Here is an 18,329-nt window from a genome sequence, read left to right as displayed (position 1 = left end):
TATTATAACAGGTTATCGACAGCAGCGACGTCGGGTTCTCCAACTCCACTGCACATTATTACATCTCAAGTATGATCTTTTCTCGTCGATGCGTAACGAATTATCCACACGTAGTATATAGATCAGTGGTTCTACATTTCTTTGAATGTCAGGATCGCTAAGCTAAGGACACAGACATAACACACATGACACACACTGAACTGATACATATGATTTGTGGTGGCGCCCCAAATGCCCAAATGCAGATTAGCGTTAGTATTCACGAAGCTAATATGGATTAGCAAGACCTGAGACAGATAATGGATAGTAGTATGACTGAAAGAACCCGGCAATGCCTTATATCAGGTTATCAATACACACCGTACACCACTGCCTCGAAGGAGGATAATAATCACTAGCAATCCACCTATTATTATTATCATGCATAAAAACATTTAACTAACCGCCTAGTTTCAAACGGTAACGTAATTATTGATATTTGGCTATGCTGTTGAACCCAGTTCGAACGTTCCTGCTTGCAGAGGAGTATCTTCACCGAACAAAGATCTGCAATCCCGTACTCGTCAAATACAACATGAAAACTACTACATCGAAGCATCGAAAATCATTGACTTCTGATAAAAGTCACAACCGAGCTGTTCTCGCTCGCAATATCTGTATTAACTAGATTGTTGACCAGAGGTTCTTAGACTTTTTAGAACGAGACCCAAATCTGAAGTTTCTTGACATCTCCATACCCATTCACTTTTTACAATTGAATGATAATTCCACAGTCAGTGATAGATATGACGTCCATTACCATCTCGATTGTCCGCGTTAAAGAACCGTGCATCTACCAATACCAATCATGTTTCCTTTAATCCTTCATTATACCCGAGTCCGATGTAAAAGTAGTCGTCGCACACTCTATGAATATTAGGGTTATTCCGATGCGTCCGACCTTCTGAAAGTCGTGGTTTTCAGTCTGCTCCCATGCCTTGGACCACGAAGATATATTCTAGTTTTGTTTTGTTTTTGGGGTATTCATGGTGTTTGTCGACTACTATGGTCATTTACACCAGGCCGATATTCTTTTTATTTTCCGTAACTGCCGACTTATAGCACGGCCCACCTCTAGGCTTTTCTAAGACACCGTGTACACGCATGAGGTGACGAGGAGGAGCCTAGGTAAACCTCCAACACTTAGGTATCGGAATTCGGAAGTCGACCTCGGTCGGACTCGAACCCGCACCCATTGGTGTTGCAGCCGCGGATTATACCACTGCGCTATCTCGCCACCTCTATATATTCTAGTTACTTTTTTACTAATTCGTCCTGACGCCTGTGTGCATTTGTAGTTGAAAATAATAAACTGGAAAAGGTGAGTCACGTCACATTGGAGTGCCGCGTTTAACCTAGACGGGTGCTTGTCAATCTTTTTAAGCACTATCCGCACTTTTTAGCAAAAAAGAATTCCATCCTCATCAACCAATCGAAAAGTTTTATACAAAAAGTAAATAAAGAGACTTAACAATTTTTGCCCAGATGTGTAGCAGATAGGTTACCGGCTTAGGCCATCAGGTGTCGCGTTACAAAGACAACTCTTTTTCCACGTTTCATGATTTCGACTTTTGTGCACAACAGCCTTTTTGTGCCGAATACGTTTTGGGGTTTTGTAAAAAAGCTGCTAGTGCTTGGGTGGTCAGGTCTTTATAAGAACTATTTAACAAGGCTATGCATAATACAGCATATTTACAGTGATTGCAAAATGTTTCATGGCCATAATAGCTTTTAAGAGCATGACACAAAGGTCACGCACCCTCCAGTTTATCGAATGGGTGTAAAATCCACAGGTTTGTTTTAATGCTTCAGTTTGGTGGCTCGGAACATAAGCTTCCAAACTATCGAGGAGATTGGGCACATAAGAGTTCACCACCTTATTATTTGCTGCTTCAACTAGTGACGCACGCTATTTCAAATTGTGGTGTATTTTTTCTTCTGCGAGTCGCATTTGTACTATCGTTTACTCGTATTGTAAGGACGGGACTGCACGGTGCCTACCATTTCTACGACCGGACATATCAATATAATAGGATAAGAAATTTTCCTAGGCAAGAAATGCAACAAATATTACATGCGTGATATACAAGATCGCCCTGGTGCCGTCGCAACCCAACATCAAACCCTTCGCTGCCCAGCATTGTATTAATTTGTTGCAAATGTGAAAGGGTATTGTTGGTATTTACTAACATCGTCATACCTCGTATTATTCCAATCGGTGTTACGACATTATGATGATTGTTAAAATAAAGAAAGCAGTTTCAAGTTTTTTAGACTAGACTAGGTAAATTCGCGACACTCATATTATAGGGGAATCCCTTCTTTTCAGTCGTTTTTTTAGATCATATATGCACATCTGCAGAGGATGACTTACAGTACAAAGAAACTAGAATACGTATTTAAAGTATAAGGCATGTCAAACGGACTGAAAACCATGGTTTCGGAAAGTCGGTCAATTCTGAACAGCCCTAAATTGAATATACGGTTAGAGGAGTCAATAATGTTTATTATTGTTTTCGTTGAAGTCAAATCATCATGAATTAACATGAATGAAGGCTCGAGGAGCAGAAATTATTTCCCAGTAACAAATATGCTGTTATCAGATATTTTATGCCGAGAGCAAATGTAAACGAATAATGATCGAGTAATTTTAAAATAGTCTACTCTATATAGCAGGGACTCTCAACTATTTCTAACAAGGGCCCAGATACAAAAATCTCAAATTTGTTTAGGTCTGTTGTAACCAGAGTTGGATGAAATGTAATTTATAATTGAGCTGAATGTACTTAATTACATTTTTCATGTAATTGTTATTGTAACTGTAATTGAAGCATTTCTATTTTGTGTAATTGTAATAGTAATTATAATTTGATGAAAAATTTGCGTAATTACAATTTCAATTACCTGTTATTGAAACCTGACAATCACAACATAAAATAATTAGCCTATTTACATGGGTGTTTTATGCGTTTAGATAATCCAGCCATGCTGAACTGTTTCCCATACTCCAGTAGCAATAAAAAACTTGGTGAATTACAATATAGGCTAAACCAGGGGTTCTCAAACTGGGGGGGCGCCAGTTATTTGATGGTTAGCTCCGGCTCCGACGTATTTCATAAGATGCAACAATCATATCTGCTGAGTTCAGATAATTCAACAGCAGGACTTCGCGAAATTAAGAATATTTCCTCTTTGGCGCTACCTTTTCCAACTAACCATGTTCCTTGGGATTTAACAGCAGAGCAGTCATATGTTCAATGCTCAATTTTCATACATGAGCACCGAACCTCGGTATGCTAAGTATGCCTGTGAATATTATGGATATTCGGCATACCCGCAATTTCATCATCAGCGCAACCTTGTTGGCCAATTGTACGGTTCGAAAATAATGATCACTATGTATTACGCGAAATGACACAGAGGATATAAACGTAATCTCGTTGTACATGTCGATATGACGAGCACAAGCCAAGAAATTCCATCTCATCGTTGCTATGAATCGGATGAGCAAATACTCGTTCTTTCGTGATAGTTCTTTAATCGGGACGCGAAATTGGACAGTGTTGTATGCAATTATGCATGCGAATTGGAATTCATTACTGCGCATGATCGTCATTCACTCCAGTGAGGATTTTCGAGCGTAAATAGGGTATGGCAGAAAAGTAGCCCAAAATGCCCTTACACTCAGCAAACAATTGTCGCGGAGAGAGCTACTCAATGCGATGTCAGAACCCCATGGTATTTTATGTTAGAGACAAATTACTGATTTGATACGCGATTTCCAATTTGTAATCATCTGTTTCGTAGATTCAATCTGGATGTCTGCTTGATACTCTGGTATTCCCGAATTATCACGCATTGTGACTTGAAAATGTGAAAAGTGCATACTGCATAGTTTCATTCGTTATGGGCATGGCGCAATGTGCATGTCACAGTGTTTAATTCCATGATTCGATTCGTTAAAACGGTAAAATATTATATTCCGATAAACTTGATCGACACCGGTTAGACTAATAACGAGTGCACCAATACCGAACGTCAAACCATTGGCCATTTGGTAAAAATCGAATTTCAATTGATCAGGTCGTAATATCCGCCCATATTGCTGTTACTACAGTTACAGTTGAATAATAATCGCAAATTTATAGATTGAATTGAGCTTTATGTCTTAATGTTAACGATTACAGGGACAGTGATAAAACGCCGCACCAGAATTTTAATGCTGTACACAGCAATGACATGGAGTAAAGTGCGTTCTAGTGTAGGGTTGCCATACGTCCGGAATTTCCCGGACATGTCCGGAATTTCACTGTTAAAACTGCGTCCGGGAGGAATTTCTAAAATATGCCTAAATGTCCGGAATTTTGAAGTAAGCTCATAATTTGGTCCTAAATCCATAGAAACAATATTATTTTTGGACACATGTAAGCTACATGAAATTTTTCTTCGCGCTGCGCGCGATTTGGTATCACATTTATTGGTTTTAATATGAGGACTACTACCCTCACAAACTGCGATCAACAAATAAATACAAATAACATTCAGTTACAGAAATAAGTCTCGCTGTTATCGCAATTACAAGATAACCGTATATTCATAGAGTCGGTTTAAGCCGTTTGGTCATGACCCAACGATGTACGATTACGCTCCTTGCATTTTCGAAGTCATTATGCTCCACCTGCTCGACCGCTAACTCTGATCATGTGGGCGGAGAGAGGATCAAATTATATAATAATATATGGAAGGATCAATACTATTGACATATTCATTGAAATCATTTAACGATCAGATGCATATAGAAACCAGATGCATATAGTAAGCCCACAAAAGTTGCATCGATTACCCTACGGTGGACTCAAGATCAGTGTTTATTTGGCGGTAGGGGGCTGAAAAAATGTGGCTTCAGCCCTGGTTACAACTTACAACACACAACCACATACTCCTGAACCGGATTGTGACCACCTCTAGTCGATAGACAATGCTTTGCTGGTGTGACGTCATATTCATCCACCTCGTTTTGAAATCCGCTAGTGGGCGCTCAAGAGCGTCCGGAATTTGGATTACAAAAATATGGTAACCCTATTCTAGTGCAACTATAGAGTATGACTGGAGTGACGACTCAATAGGCCTTTTGCAGGACTTCGATCACGTGACTAGATACGCATAGCAACAACAAATTGGTTAGCAAGCTACTTTCTCGCGCACCTGCTTCAGTGTTAAATAACGCATAGTGTACTGTTGATTTCTGGTTGTAAACGTTTCGGAAATTTGTTGTAGAAGTCATCAGAGATTCACCTATGCTAGATGTCAATCATGTACAAAGCATTTCGAATGATATCGTCAGAATTACGCAGAAATCCATCGGTAACGTAGTCGTATTACGGTACTCAACTCTGATCATATGTACTTAAATTTATGCATTTGAAGTAAAGCGATTGGCTTATATTCTGGTAAGAGTATTTGTTAGTTCAAGCAGTACTATTTGTCTGTTGTGGAGCCTGATTTTGGATGGAAGATATGGCTGAAGCAGCCCGGACCCGCAAGGATCAGGATATACTGTCTGCTGGTTTGGGTGCTGGCGTGCTGCTATAAAACAAATGTCGCTGAACACATCAGAAGTATCTTTTGGGAGAACCTGCCGTCAATACTAAGCAAATCAGTGCACTTTATTGTTGCCTTATACAATGCCAATTTTATTACCACTACTTTTGGCAACTGCGATTGAAGTGGATTTGGCAAATCACACTCGATTTTGATAAATAGTTGATGTCACATATGTGCGATATTTAGCGAACTAAGGGAAGTAACTATCATATAACTCTGAGAGCAGCTCAAACGCAGTGACAAGATCGGTCATCCTATACCCAGACGTGGTCAACGTGGTCATTGTTGGGAACCGAGTAGAAGTAATGCCTTAATTTATACTCCAGTAAAAGTAGCACTAATTACTTCCAGGACATGTCCAAAGTACTTCAAGTGGAAGTAGAAATGAATTTCTGAAAAGCGGTCAAGAAATTCGTTACATGCAGTGGATTTGGTTGAGGGTCACTTAGTTTTAGAAATTGATGCCATGTGACGATGTGACAACTGTAAACGTTGCATCTTCTTGATCAACGCAAAAGGGTGATGACAACACAAATAAGTGCAATTTTCGAAAATTAATTTAGTTACATTGGTACTGGGGCTATTTTGCCCAGTTGTTATGACAACCTCACGCTTGAAGGGGATGCAATCATGCGCCAAAGCTACTTTCTAGTTGACAAAATCCCAAACCTGACAAAAAAGTACTACCTAAAAAGTGTCAAGTAGAAGTGGAAGTAGCCTAAACTCATAATGACGCTAGTACTCAGGTAAAATAGTACTTCGTTGCTGACCCCCTCTGTGTATTGGCTCATCCAACTCAGAAACATCCTCTAAAGACGACTAACATTGTTTCTTTCGCATTGACTCCGTAATATTCTGACTTATGATATTCTTTGATTCATTGAATTTACAAATAAACTTGCAAAGAAGATCGATTTATTAATTTTTGTGCATTCGATACCCAGAGCATAAGAAATAGTTGAAGAAAAATGAATGTTAACCTTATCAAGTTCAATAACTGCCGAGACTGTTATGCCTATGTATTTTCCTCTACCTCCATAGCCACTTGTCTAGACATATTCATAGCATCCGCGGAAGAGCGCTTGTCTTGCTGTACACAAATGGAATATCATTTTCAAAGCAGACATCAACATCGGGAAAGAAGTTCAGGACAGTTAGTCAGTGGCCAGATCATCTGCTGACATTTTCTGTTGGCATGAAACCACGCTGCCTTCCACCGCATGACCAAATTTTATGTGGTGATAATAATTGGCTCCAGGTTGAATTCTTGACGAGGGCATCATCAATTTCTTAGTTGCCTATGTTCGGCTCTCTTGGGATAATCCATCAGATCATTATTCCGTATGCATGTGGTATAGCCATATGTCTTGAAACTCAAGATATTTGCACTGTGCCATAGAGTGAAGTAATCCAATCCAGGCAATCAATCAAGTAATCCAGGCCCCGGGACAGTTTGTTTCACCCTCAATTTGAGCTGATGATCATTTTCCTTCGGGTAGTGGCACTTGGCAGCATGACAGAATGATCAATAACTTGTAATATAGGTGTAGAGGTCTAAATATTTTGAATTGTTTAACTGAGAAGTCATACAATAGCTTAGGATATTTAATATATATATGGTATGTAGGTAGCACATTGCATGAATTCATAACACATCAACGTACTGGCACTGGCGGTCATTGTCTCTTAGGCTTAAAAATAGCAGTATCCTATATATATTGCAATCGATATCAATCATCAAAATGCTGCAATGATTACCAACTACCGCTACAATACAACTATAGTATACTATCCACACCTAACTTAATGCTGCAATAAATATCACGTAGTCAATGTCCTGCAATGTCGAATTTTGTGTCATAAAATCATAGTTGACTACCAAATAACGGCTACAATGTCGATCATTTTGACGCAAGGAGTTTACATAGTTGATGAATCAAAGACATCCAACATATTTGAATCCTTGCGCATCTCCATGACACTTGCGAACGTTTACAGCCCGAAAACGATAATATACTGTATCCGAAATACGGCTACGTTAACGACGGATTTCTGCGTAATTCTGACGATATCATTCTATGTGCTTTGTACAGGATTGACATCTAGCATAGGTAAATCTCTGATGACTTCCACAACAAATTTCCGAAACGTTTACAACCAGAAATCAACAGTACACTATGCGATATTTAGCACTGAAGCAGGTGCGCGAGAAAGTAGCTTGCTAACCAATTTGTTGTTGCTATGCGTATCTAGTCACGTGATCGAAGTCCTGCAAAAGGCCTATTGTTCTCCCATTGTTAGCCGGCAGAATGGTCACGGTCAGATGGCTGCACCCAAAACAGGATCGCTCAGCTCTTGTTTCTATGGCGTCCAAGGCGATTCGTCATGTATTTCTCGAAGTAGCGTCGGATTTAGTTGGAGAGTTCAACATTTAGGTAGCGGTGGCGAGTCGTTATGACTAGTGAATATTACCATGTAGCCTATGTTACATTTCTCACGAGATTGATGTAATTTTGTGGCTTTGATCCTTTATAGAGTTTGCTACGTATATAAATATAATGACAGAAGGTATATAGAATATCTGGTTCGTGTGCATGTGCATTGGCTATTGTGAGATGAATTCATGGAAAGGACGACTGAAGAATACTACAGAGTGAACAAGTGGAAAGATCTTGAACTATATCGATATGCAGTTCACAATAGCTTTGATTGAAAATAAATCCTATATTAACTGCAGAAATTCGAGTATGAATATAACAAATAATATCGCAGCAGTCTTGTGTGCCTGTCCGATTACCGAAGAAACTTGAGTATGACTAGAACCAGAGCCTTGTGTAATGTCAATGTACTGCTAGATCTCGATTCACAATAGTCAGAGCTTACTCCTTGGAAGTATGCAAAATCGCACTTGAATGGAACTCGTTGTCATTGCCAAAAATACAAGAATACCCCGGAATTCGCTTGGAAGACCTCTGCCAGTCGACATTAGTAGAAAGCCAATGCACCACGTCAAGGTTTCGACCAACGCATTGGTTCCCTTCTTTAGGTAGGGAATCTCAATGTGGATAGGCAGCATTTGCCACAGAGAGATAAAACTACCATACTAACACACCAGAAACTACATTCTCTGCATCTTTTCTTGGTCATGGGTTCCTAGCCGACTTTTGTCCTAGGATTTTGATCACCATAGACTTATGTTGTATTGGCACCTTTCCCTCTCTTATAGCCTTACGCTGGCATAAGGCATTTACTGAGTAACTGACTTGGCTAATATCTGGATTCCTGCTGTATCTCATCGAAGACCGCTGTTAACTTTTAACATCGGTGAATAATATGAATGTCAACTGAAGTTACCAAAGATCCAAATGCTGCTTCCAGAACATCTTGTGTTAGGACTCTGAAAGATACTGATTCCATAACACCATTCAAAAGCTGAATTGCTAGCTTGACCATATTCTTGGTCTATATTTGTATAGAACTCTGAACATAGTGTTCACTTTGGCCTTCTTGAAATTGGATGTAAATATCACCGACTTGTTACTAGTGGTAACTAGAGTGGAACCACATAGTCGGGTGGTTATAACGGGACCTATGAACATAGAAGTATTTCCTGCCAAAAATCTCAACATTTGTAACAGATATGCTGGAAAATATAAGAATATTTCAATCTTCTCGTAATTGCTTCGCGGGCCGCATGAAATCGTCTGGCGGGCCGGATGCGGCCCGTATCGTTGACACCCCTGTTTTACATTATGGTTAACCCCACAGTGATAGCAGTAGCAATTGTCAGATTGGTAAAGAAATGCCATGGCTTGTACAATTTCAACAATAACAAAAAAGAAAAGACTTTCAACAGCATCATGATTGAAACAAGAGGTTTAAAAGTATAAAAAATGGTGGTAAAAGAGTATTTTTTTCAAGCTATCTCGCAACCATTTGGAGAATTGTGAGAACATATGTTATTCAAGTGTTTCATTGCCTTGTCGATGACATCCTCAACCTCAATTAGGTCTGAAACAGATTGAAGGGATACAGTATGAATCAATTTGTTATATAATGGATCGCATTGAATTGCCTCAAGTACCCTGAAAAAAATTATCTTTTTCAGGAGTTTTGCCATTTCTTTACTGTGGATAACATAAAAGCGGAGAGCCATGCCATGAAACTGTTCAGACGGGCTCTTCAGTCCACCGTCTTTCTTCTGCATCACTTTAATGAGGTTTCCCGCTGGCGCTGCAGTTGTTAGGCATGTGGCAATTGCTTCGTTGGCTTGCTTAGAAATGGCTTCCAAAAGCACTCCACCAATATATTCAATTATGTCTAAAAAACACGTCAAAGTTTTTCCATGGAAAGGCAAAGTATAGGCTATTTACTTACCAGATTCCTTGCTGTTGACTCCTCCAATCTCTGTGATTGGATGCTGCTCTTTACTGCAGACGAGAGAACCAAAAATCTTCAAAAGTAATGCTGAAGCTGGCAATTGTGGCAAACCCAGAAACTTGTTAGCTTGATGGCAGGATATTAGAGTAATGTTGATAAAATCCGTCAACACTAGGCTTACCATACGTCCTCTTTTAATAGGATTTGTCCTCTTTTTTGCCTTTTTTGAAAGTGTCCTCGGAGGACGCCCTTTTGTCCTCTTTTTTGAGATTTTGTCCTCTTTTTTGAAAATTTAGGTCAGATTGAGAAGAAATTGCGAGTGATATGCCACAAATTAGCGCAGAAGTGAAGCTCCGGCGGGTATTTCGGAGGGAAAAGCAGTGATTTTAGCTCTGAGCGAAAAGAAGACCTTTTTTTTTAGTCATCCACCCGGCAATGTGGAGTGAAAAACGCTATTTTGAGCTCTAAGCGGAAGTGATGACCTTTTTTTTTTTTTTTTTTTAGTCAACCGATCACGAAGTGGTAAAAATTTACCGGTATTTGAGAATTCTTCTCCAGTTTTGCATGTCTGAAATTTCTCAAAAAGTGTCCTCTTTTTACATTTCCTAAATATGGTAAGCCTAGTCAACACCAAGTTTACAATATTCAGAATGGAGTTTTTCCACCAATGGAACGGCTTTGGTCATGTCTAGTTCCTCGAATGATGGCGTGCATTCAAAGTATTTTTTGCTATTTACACAAGCCCTCTTCAAAACAGCAATTACAGCATCCTCAGATATATTCCAATTTCTGGTGAGAACGCATCATTTTTGTAATGTTTCTTCAAAGCTTTCACAGTGGGAAAGGATGCTTCGCATTCCTCACAAAACACACCTTTCCAGTTATTGAGTCCTTCGAAACATATTTCAATTTCCATTTCAGTCAGTCCCTCCCAGTCATCCCAAAGTGATGCAGCTGAATCAGCCATGATACCGACTTCTATGCGTGACGAAGTATGATCTAATTCTGGCGAAAAATATAACAGAGAATACACGGTATTATTCACTAGTCATAACGACTCGCCACCGCTACCTAAATGTTGAACTGTCCAACTAAATCCGACGCAGCTTCAAGAAATACACGACGAATCGCCTTGAACGCCATAGAAACAAGCACTGAGCGATCCTGTTTTGGGTGCAGCCATCTGACCGTGACCATTCTGCAGGCTAACAATGGGAGAACAATCGAGTCGTCACTCCAGTCATACTCAGAGATGGCCACAGTCCGGTTCAGGAGCCGGAGCCGGAGCAGGATTTCATTGAATTTTTACCTAGCCGGACTGGATCCGGATTTTGAATTTGTGGTGATGGTCGGATTTTAGCCGGATTTTTTGCTGCAATATGATTAATTAGCATTGTTATGGCAGGATTTTTTCGGATTCCAAGCTGGACCTTCAACAGCCGGACTCCGAATCTCACATTGCCAGCCGGATCCGGATAGATTCGGATCCCGAAATTTGGGAATCCGCCCATCTCTGGTCATACTCTACCACCAGACAGGGTGAATTCATATTGAGTATTGTTATTGCCACCAAGTGTCTAGTACTAAGTACGGTCAAAGTACACTTGGTGTACTCGAGATAAAGCATGCAATTGCTTATCTACACTGTGAAGACGAGGTCGATTCTCTGAGGAAGGCCGTTATATCTTCGATAATCTACAGGATATGGGTGTCTTCTACATCTAGCAATAGATGTAGTGTATTCAAGCTTCGTGAAGGTAGCTTCTTAAAAGCTTGCAGAATCGAAGATTATAGCTTTCTCGTGCAGTAGGGTGAAATGCGGTCGTGAAATGGGAAACTTCAAAACAAGGGATGCAAGCGAAAATCCGCAAAAAAAACGCTATATAATCCAGAGAGTAAGGTAGCAAGAAATAATTTGATTCATTGCGTTTTAGTCATTTTTGTTATGACAATTTCAATCGCGAGAGTGATGCAGATATAACCAGGGCTTTGGAGCCGGAGCCCGGAGCCGGAGCCCCGTAGCCGTGCATTTTCACCGGAGCTGGAGCCGGAGCTCTACATAAAATTCAGCCGGAGCCGGAGCTGGAGCCCGTTATTTGAGTAGTAGCTCCGGCTCCGACCTATTTCATAAGATGCCATTATATATATGCAACAACCACATCTGATGATTTATCATAATTGAACAGCAGGCCTGAATTTTAATGCTGTGCACAGCAATGGCATAGATAGAGTAAACTGCGTTCTATAGTGCAACTATGATGTTGTCGACAATTGACAAGTATTCAGTACGGCACAGTACTGGCACGGCGGCACCTATATGTCTTCGTTGCTACATCGGATGTTACTGACGGCTGACAGACTCTAGATTACTATAGATAACTAACCTATGGGTAGATTAGTAATCTATATAGACCAGGAATGGCCAACCTTTTCGGCTAAAGGGGCACATGCAATTGAAGAACGAGTGTGCGGTCCACTAGCCGCCCCAGCGGATAAAATTTTCTAAGTTTATAAATAGACTAGGTCAATAATATTATTACTTGAGTATTGCGGGTCTATTGTATACCGCCCGCTAGGCTCAGTTTGCAAGGACACGACTATTCGGCGTCTGGCCACATCGATATCGAAGGTCTCCGTTAATATGCGACAATAATGTTGTGCCTACATTTCACTGTCGACGATCTTTATGCGAGCGCAAACGCGAAGACTTTCTCGCGTAATTGGGAATACAGTTAGACTCAAAAGGGTAAATTGGGCGTTTTTTCATTGTCAGTACGGGGTAGGCTACCAAGCAAGAAATCGTGTGACAGTTAAACACGCGAGGCGTGAAGAAAAATGTCGCTACTATTTTAGTTTATTGTCATGTACGACGATTTACTGAAAATGTGACTGGACCCTGGATCTGCCAATGCGTCGGAACTGATATTTTAGTCATCAATATCCCAAGTGTTGCAGCCAGAATTGTAATTTTTGGTTAGCATTGCAAGTTCACAATCTGAGCAATTCATTTTCGATAATATAATAGGAAATTACCTCGCGGGCCACGCAAAACCTCTCGCGGGCCACATTTGGCCCGCGGGTTGGCCACTCCTGATATAGATAGGCCAATTCGATAATTTCAGAGCCGGAGCCGGAGCTGAAGCCGGAGCAGTGGTAATAATGCGGCTCCGGAGCTGGAGCCGGAGCTAATGTATGATAGAAGAGATCTCCGGAGCCGGAGCAGTTTAAATTTACGGCTGCTCCAAAGCCCTGGATATAACCTATTGCTACTTCCAGCTTTATAAAATCGGGAGTTTAGAAAGTAAGTAGCTTTAACTGAAAAAATGTGAGGTACAAGCGGAAATAGTCTAAAAGCAAAGCCGTTGAAAGGAGTAATACAAGAACGGAAGACATACTAGATTGCCCTGAAAATAGAAGTACTTCGTTACTCACCACCTCTAAGCAGGGCTTTGGAGCAGCCGTAAATTTTAACTGCTCCAGCTCCGACTCCGGAGCTTTCTTATATCATAAATTAGCTCCGGCTCCAGCTCCGAAGCCGCATTATTACCACTGCTCCGGCTCCAGCTCCGGCTCTGAAAATTATCGAATGGGTCTGTCCGTATCAGGGGTGGCCAACCCGCGGGCCAAATGTGCCCCGCGACGTAAATTCCTATTATATTATCGAAATCCTTTTATAATATCGAAAATGAATTGCTCTGATTGTGAACTTGCAAGGCCAACCAAAAATTACAAGTCTGGCTGCGACGCTTGGTATGTTGATGACTAAAATATCAGTTCCGACGCATTGGCAGATCCAGGCCCAGTCACATTTTTAGTAAATTGTCGTACATTACAATAAACTAAAATAGTAGTGAAATTTCTCTTCACTCTTCGCGTGTTTAATTGTCACACGATTTCTTGCTTGGTAGCCTACCTCTCCTGAAAATGTAAAAACAACGCCTAATTTACCCGATTGAGTCTAACTGTATTCGCAATTACGGGAAAAAGTCGTTTCGCGTTTGTGCTCTCAAAAAGATCGTCGACGATGAAATAATTGTCGCATATTACCGGAAACCTTCGATATCGATGTGTACAGACGCCGAATAGTCGTGTCCGTGCAAATTGAGCCCAGCAGGCGTTATATCAGTAGACCCGCAATATACTCAAGTAATAATATTATTGACCTAGTTCATTTATAAACTTTGAAAATTTTACCTGCTTGGCGCGGCTAGTGAACCGCGCACTCGTTCGTCAATTGCATCTGCCCCTTTAGCCGAAAAGGTTGGCCATCCCTGGTCTATATAGATTACTTATCTACCCATTTGTTATTTATCTATAGTAATCTAGAGTCTGTCAGCCGTCAGTAACATCGGATGCAGCAACGAAGACACAGGTGCCGCCGTGCCGGCTTTTGACGTCATAATGAATACTTGTCAATTGTTGATAACATCATAGTTGCACTAGAACGTATTTTACTCCATGCCATTGCTGTGCATTAAAATTCAGGCCTGCTGTTAAATTATGTGAAATCAGCAGATATGGTTGTTGCATACATAATAGCATCTTATGAAATAAGTCGGAGCTGGAGCTACTCCTCAAATAACGGGCTCCAGCTCTAGCTCCAGCTCCGGCTCCGGCTGAATTTTATGTAGAGCTCCGGCTTCGGCTCCAGCTCCGGTGAAAATGCACGGCTCCGGGGCTCCGGCTCCGGGGCTCCGGCTCCTTGCTCCGGCTCCGGCTCCAAATCCCTGCCTCTAAGGATAAACAATCGAAGCAACCTGAAGATGAAAAGGGAGTCTTGGAAAGGCGGAGTGCTATTTAATTAGCTTTTCATTATCCTAATTAGCTTTTCATTAGCTTAATTAGCCTTTTATTAGCTTCATTAGCTTTTCATTAGCTTGCATGTACAAAATCAAGACACCCCTCTGGGGAGAAATTCATAAAACGGCGTTTGATGGATGCAAAGGTTCTCGTTAGGAATGGTTAGATTAGACATGGTAGAAATTAGGCATATCAAAGGCACGCATCGTGTTGGGTCGATCGGATCGAAATTTGGAGAAGTCAACTCGTACCTGTGAGAAATGATGGGAGAACATCGGCTGAAATACGCTTGGAATGCCTTTTATAATTAGAAGTGAAAGAAGTGAATCATGGTTCCTTAGTACAAGGGCGATTTTTTGACATGTCAGAAAAAGTCAGAATTTTGTCAAAATTGTAAAGTTAGGTCAAAAAATGTCACAACGTCAATTTTATTTTGCAACCTGCATTTCGTTTGTATTGTAGATGTTTGCAATGTGGGTGAACTTCTCATTTATATTTTACAGCTTGTAGCCCAATTTATCGGCCTACTGTATGGCCCATTGTCTGCTCATTTTGAATCATAAATGGCCAATAAAACAAATAGGTTGACACGGTGTTATGCTCAACGTACCGCAATATCCTAACTGAAGCAAGTCTGCGTGGACAATGGCCAATAATTTTGATATCAACAAGCGCATGATGAAAATATGTGATGAAGACAAACTGTCAGTATGAACCAACACGGTGTGTCACCAGCCGTGTAGGCCTAGCCTACTGTACACACAACTTCAGTGTTACCAGCCAACAACTGCTACTATTGAACGTTCTTTCTCCTTTCTTGGCAAGCTACTTAGTAAGGACAGATAATTTCTACCCGAGAATGTAGGAAAGTATATTTAGTTTTACTACAACAAATTTTAAGTAGTTCTCTCATAATGTGTGATATTGGTCCTGATTTAGTTAATATATAGTTTTTTCATGTAATGACGGACGGATTTTAATTTTTTAGGTCAAAATCTTACGTTTTGAGGTCACTACTATTCGGTTTCTGATGATTGCCATTACGGGGAGTTGTAGCTTCCAAGCTTCCGCGTTCACACCAAATATCTTGTATTATTCGCACCGTATGCGCAAGGCTGATACCGCATATCGATTGAAACGAAGGAAGCATAGCAATATATCGCCGTAATCCTCGCGATTGAGAGCCAGTCTTACAGTAGGTCACAACTGCAAACACCCGGTCAATCATTGTATGTGTACCAATTACATTGCTTGCGAATACAGGTATTGCTAGAATGGGGTACTAATGACCCGTTGGTTGGTTGGTGGTATTCATGGTGTTTGTCGACTCCAATGATCAGGGCCGTAACTGCCGCACCCCAAACCCCCCAATTGGGTGAATTGGTGAATTAGCATGATTTTTAGTTTTTTTTAACTTTATGCAACTTTTTCAAAAAAATTTCGCGCTGCGCGATTTCAAGGTGCCAAATGTTATGATTATTGGGTACTCTTCCCCCAAGGAAAAATACGCAACATTTATAGAAATGGACATATCGGCGTTGGCCATTACCGCGCCACGACGCACCAAGACATATACAGTATTAGGCCATGTATCACGCGACTCCAAGAAGCGTGCCAGAACGATCGGCAGCGAGAAACCTTGGCCGAAAAGGACTGCCCTTATGGTGACCGAAAACTCCGTTATATATACGAAATACATATAGGTTTATTTGTTCATAGGCGCCTAAATGACTGGCGCCGAATGTTCGTGTCTTGGTAATCTGAACCTCACAAGACAAATACTACCCCGCAGGGAAAAATTAGATGCCAGTGAAGAAATACCAATTTGAAATCGTGTGATCTATTAGTTTAGTACGTTTGGGCGACCCTATATTTTTGATATAGCAGATAGGAGGTCACGAAGTAACATCATGTAACGAAGTAATACCAACGAGTCCGCCCGTCAGAAAGTGTTTAATTATTATTTACGGGCTCTACAGTATTAAAAACACCTCACTCAGCTCTGCCGGTAAATCTGATTACGCGAGTAGAGAAGACAAGAAATTGATAGCAATATATATGCAATTCCCGATCTTATTGACCGATTTTATCATGAATTATCAAAAATTTTCGCGCTTGGCGCTAGCCAACTGAACAATACAGTACAACTGTAATTTCGTGGCAAAAGCGAACAACGTGATTGGGAGGGGGCGGTTTATCACCCTATGGGAGCCCAAGACTCAAGTTTTTTTTGGGGGGGCTGACGAAGTGCTGTTTCGTTCTTGCCAATGGGTATACAGCACACCCGGAGATGTACAATTATTATTGAGGGGTCCTACTTTTTCAAGCACATCTTACTTAGCTCTACCGGTAAATTAGATTACGGAAGCAGAGAGAGGATAAAAATTGATAGCAATAATAAGCAATACCGATGATATTGACCGATTCAGTCACGAATTATAGAAATTTCTCGCGCTTCGCGCGATTAAGCAGACCAAGCTGACTCACTAAACGGACCCCCAATGAAGAAACAGCGTACATCCAATGTAAACAGCGTATAGTCGGAGGGGGGTCTGGGGGCGACTCCCAAATGTCCGATTTACCACCCTATGGGGGGCCCAAAACCAACGTTTTGGGGGGCTGACGAAGTGCTGTTACGGCCCTGCCAATGATCATATACCCCAGGCCGATTTTGTGCATTTTCGATTTCGCATCTGCCGATTTGTAGCACGGCCCCCTTCTAGGCATTTGGTAAGACACCGCTAACGCGGATGAGATGGCGAGAAGGAGCCTAGATAAACCTCCAACACTTTAGGTAAGAATTCTGAAGTCGACCTCGGTCGGACTCGAACCCGCAACCCATTGGTGCAGCCGTGGATTATACAGCCACCCTATCGCGCCACACACACTAATGACCCGTGATATGACGCATCATGTATATCAGCGGTAGGGTTCGAGTACTCGAATATGAATCGAGTGTTAATTTTAATGATTCGATTCGAATAGTAAAAGACGATTTATTTTCGAGCACTGAAATTATACGCTTCTTGCAACTGAAAGTTAGTTTACTAACGAGAATTATAGTTTTGATAGTATTTTCCACTGAGGAAGCCTTGAAACCTTGATTGGCCGTGTCGCAGCATACAAGTCATAGTACAAAGCTACAAACGTTACTGGAAATCTCATATTTCCGAATTCATGATCATCCCACAACATTGCCATGAAGTGCAATGAAATTGGTACCGTCGAAAAAGTACCAAAGTATCTTCAATGTGCCGGATAACAGGCATTATGTTCTTTGTGCTGGCATAAAAGGTACATATTTGAACTTTGAACTAGTACTTTCTGTTTTGACGTCATAATGAGTGACACTCGAATACTCTATTCGAATCGAAGCGTAATACGTGATTCAGAATCGAATCACTCAGGTATTCGATTTTGCCCAGCCCTAATCAGTGGCGGGCAACTTCTCTAGTAGGCGGCCCTGATATGATAAAATGCAGTAGGCTACTAGGTGAGACGGATTC

The 18,329-nt window shown here is 41.0% G+C and overlaps 2 protein-coding genes across 3 annotated transcripts in view; one reads left to right on the top strand and one right to left on the bottom strand.

Moving 5' to 3' along the window:
- Window positions 1–18,329, top strand: part of LOC145441419 (receptor-type tyrosine-protein phosphatase epsilon-like) — a 251,311-nt gene that overhangs the window by 201,930 nt on the left and 31,052 nt on the right. The gene's annotated exons all lie outside the window — the stretch shown is intronic.
- On the bottom strand, window positions 9,381–10,207 carry LOC145441760 (uncharacterized). Its single transcript, XM_080319698.1, has 2 exons — window positions 10,021–10,207; window positions 9,381–9,963 (listed from the first exon to the last, which is right to left on the bottom strand). Exons 1-2 carry the CDS (start codon window positions 10,205–10,207, stop codon window positions 9,560–9,562), a joined length of 591 nt encoding a protein of 196 aa, XP_080175824.1. The 3' UTR covers window positions 9,381–9,559.

Source organism: Botryllus schlosseri, chromosome 6 (genome assembly GCF_051294905.1).
Source record: "Botryllus schlosseri isolate E-star chromosome 6, Bs_hap1, whole genome shotgun sequence".
Classification (NCBI taxonomy): Eukaryota; Metazoa; Chordata; class Ascidiacea; order Stolidobranchia; family Styelidae; genus Botryllus; species Botryllus schlosseri.
Note: the sequence above shows the minus strand (reverse complement) of the source record. Positions and strands in the feature narration are given on the sequence as shown.

What these genes read in the sequence shown, in the direction of transcription:
- LOC145441760 (XM_080319698.1), bottom strand. Translation starts at nt 10,207, where the DNA reads ATGGTAAGCCTAGTGTTGACGGATTTTATCAACATTACTCTAATATCC. An exon ending in AGTCAACAGCAAGGAATCTG is followed by an intron (nt 9,964 to 10,020) that starts GTAAGTAAATAG and finishes CGTGTTTTTTAG; the next exon opens with ACATAATTGAATATATTGGT.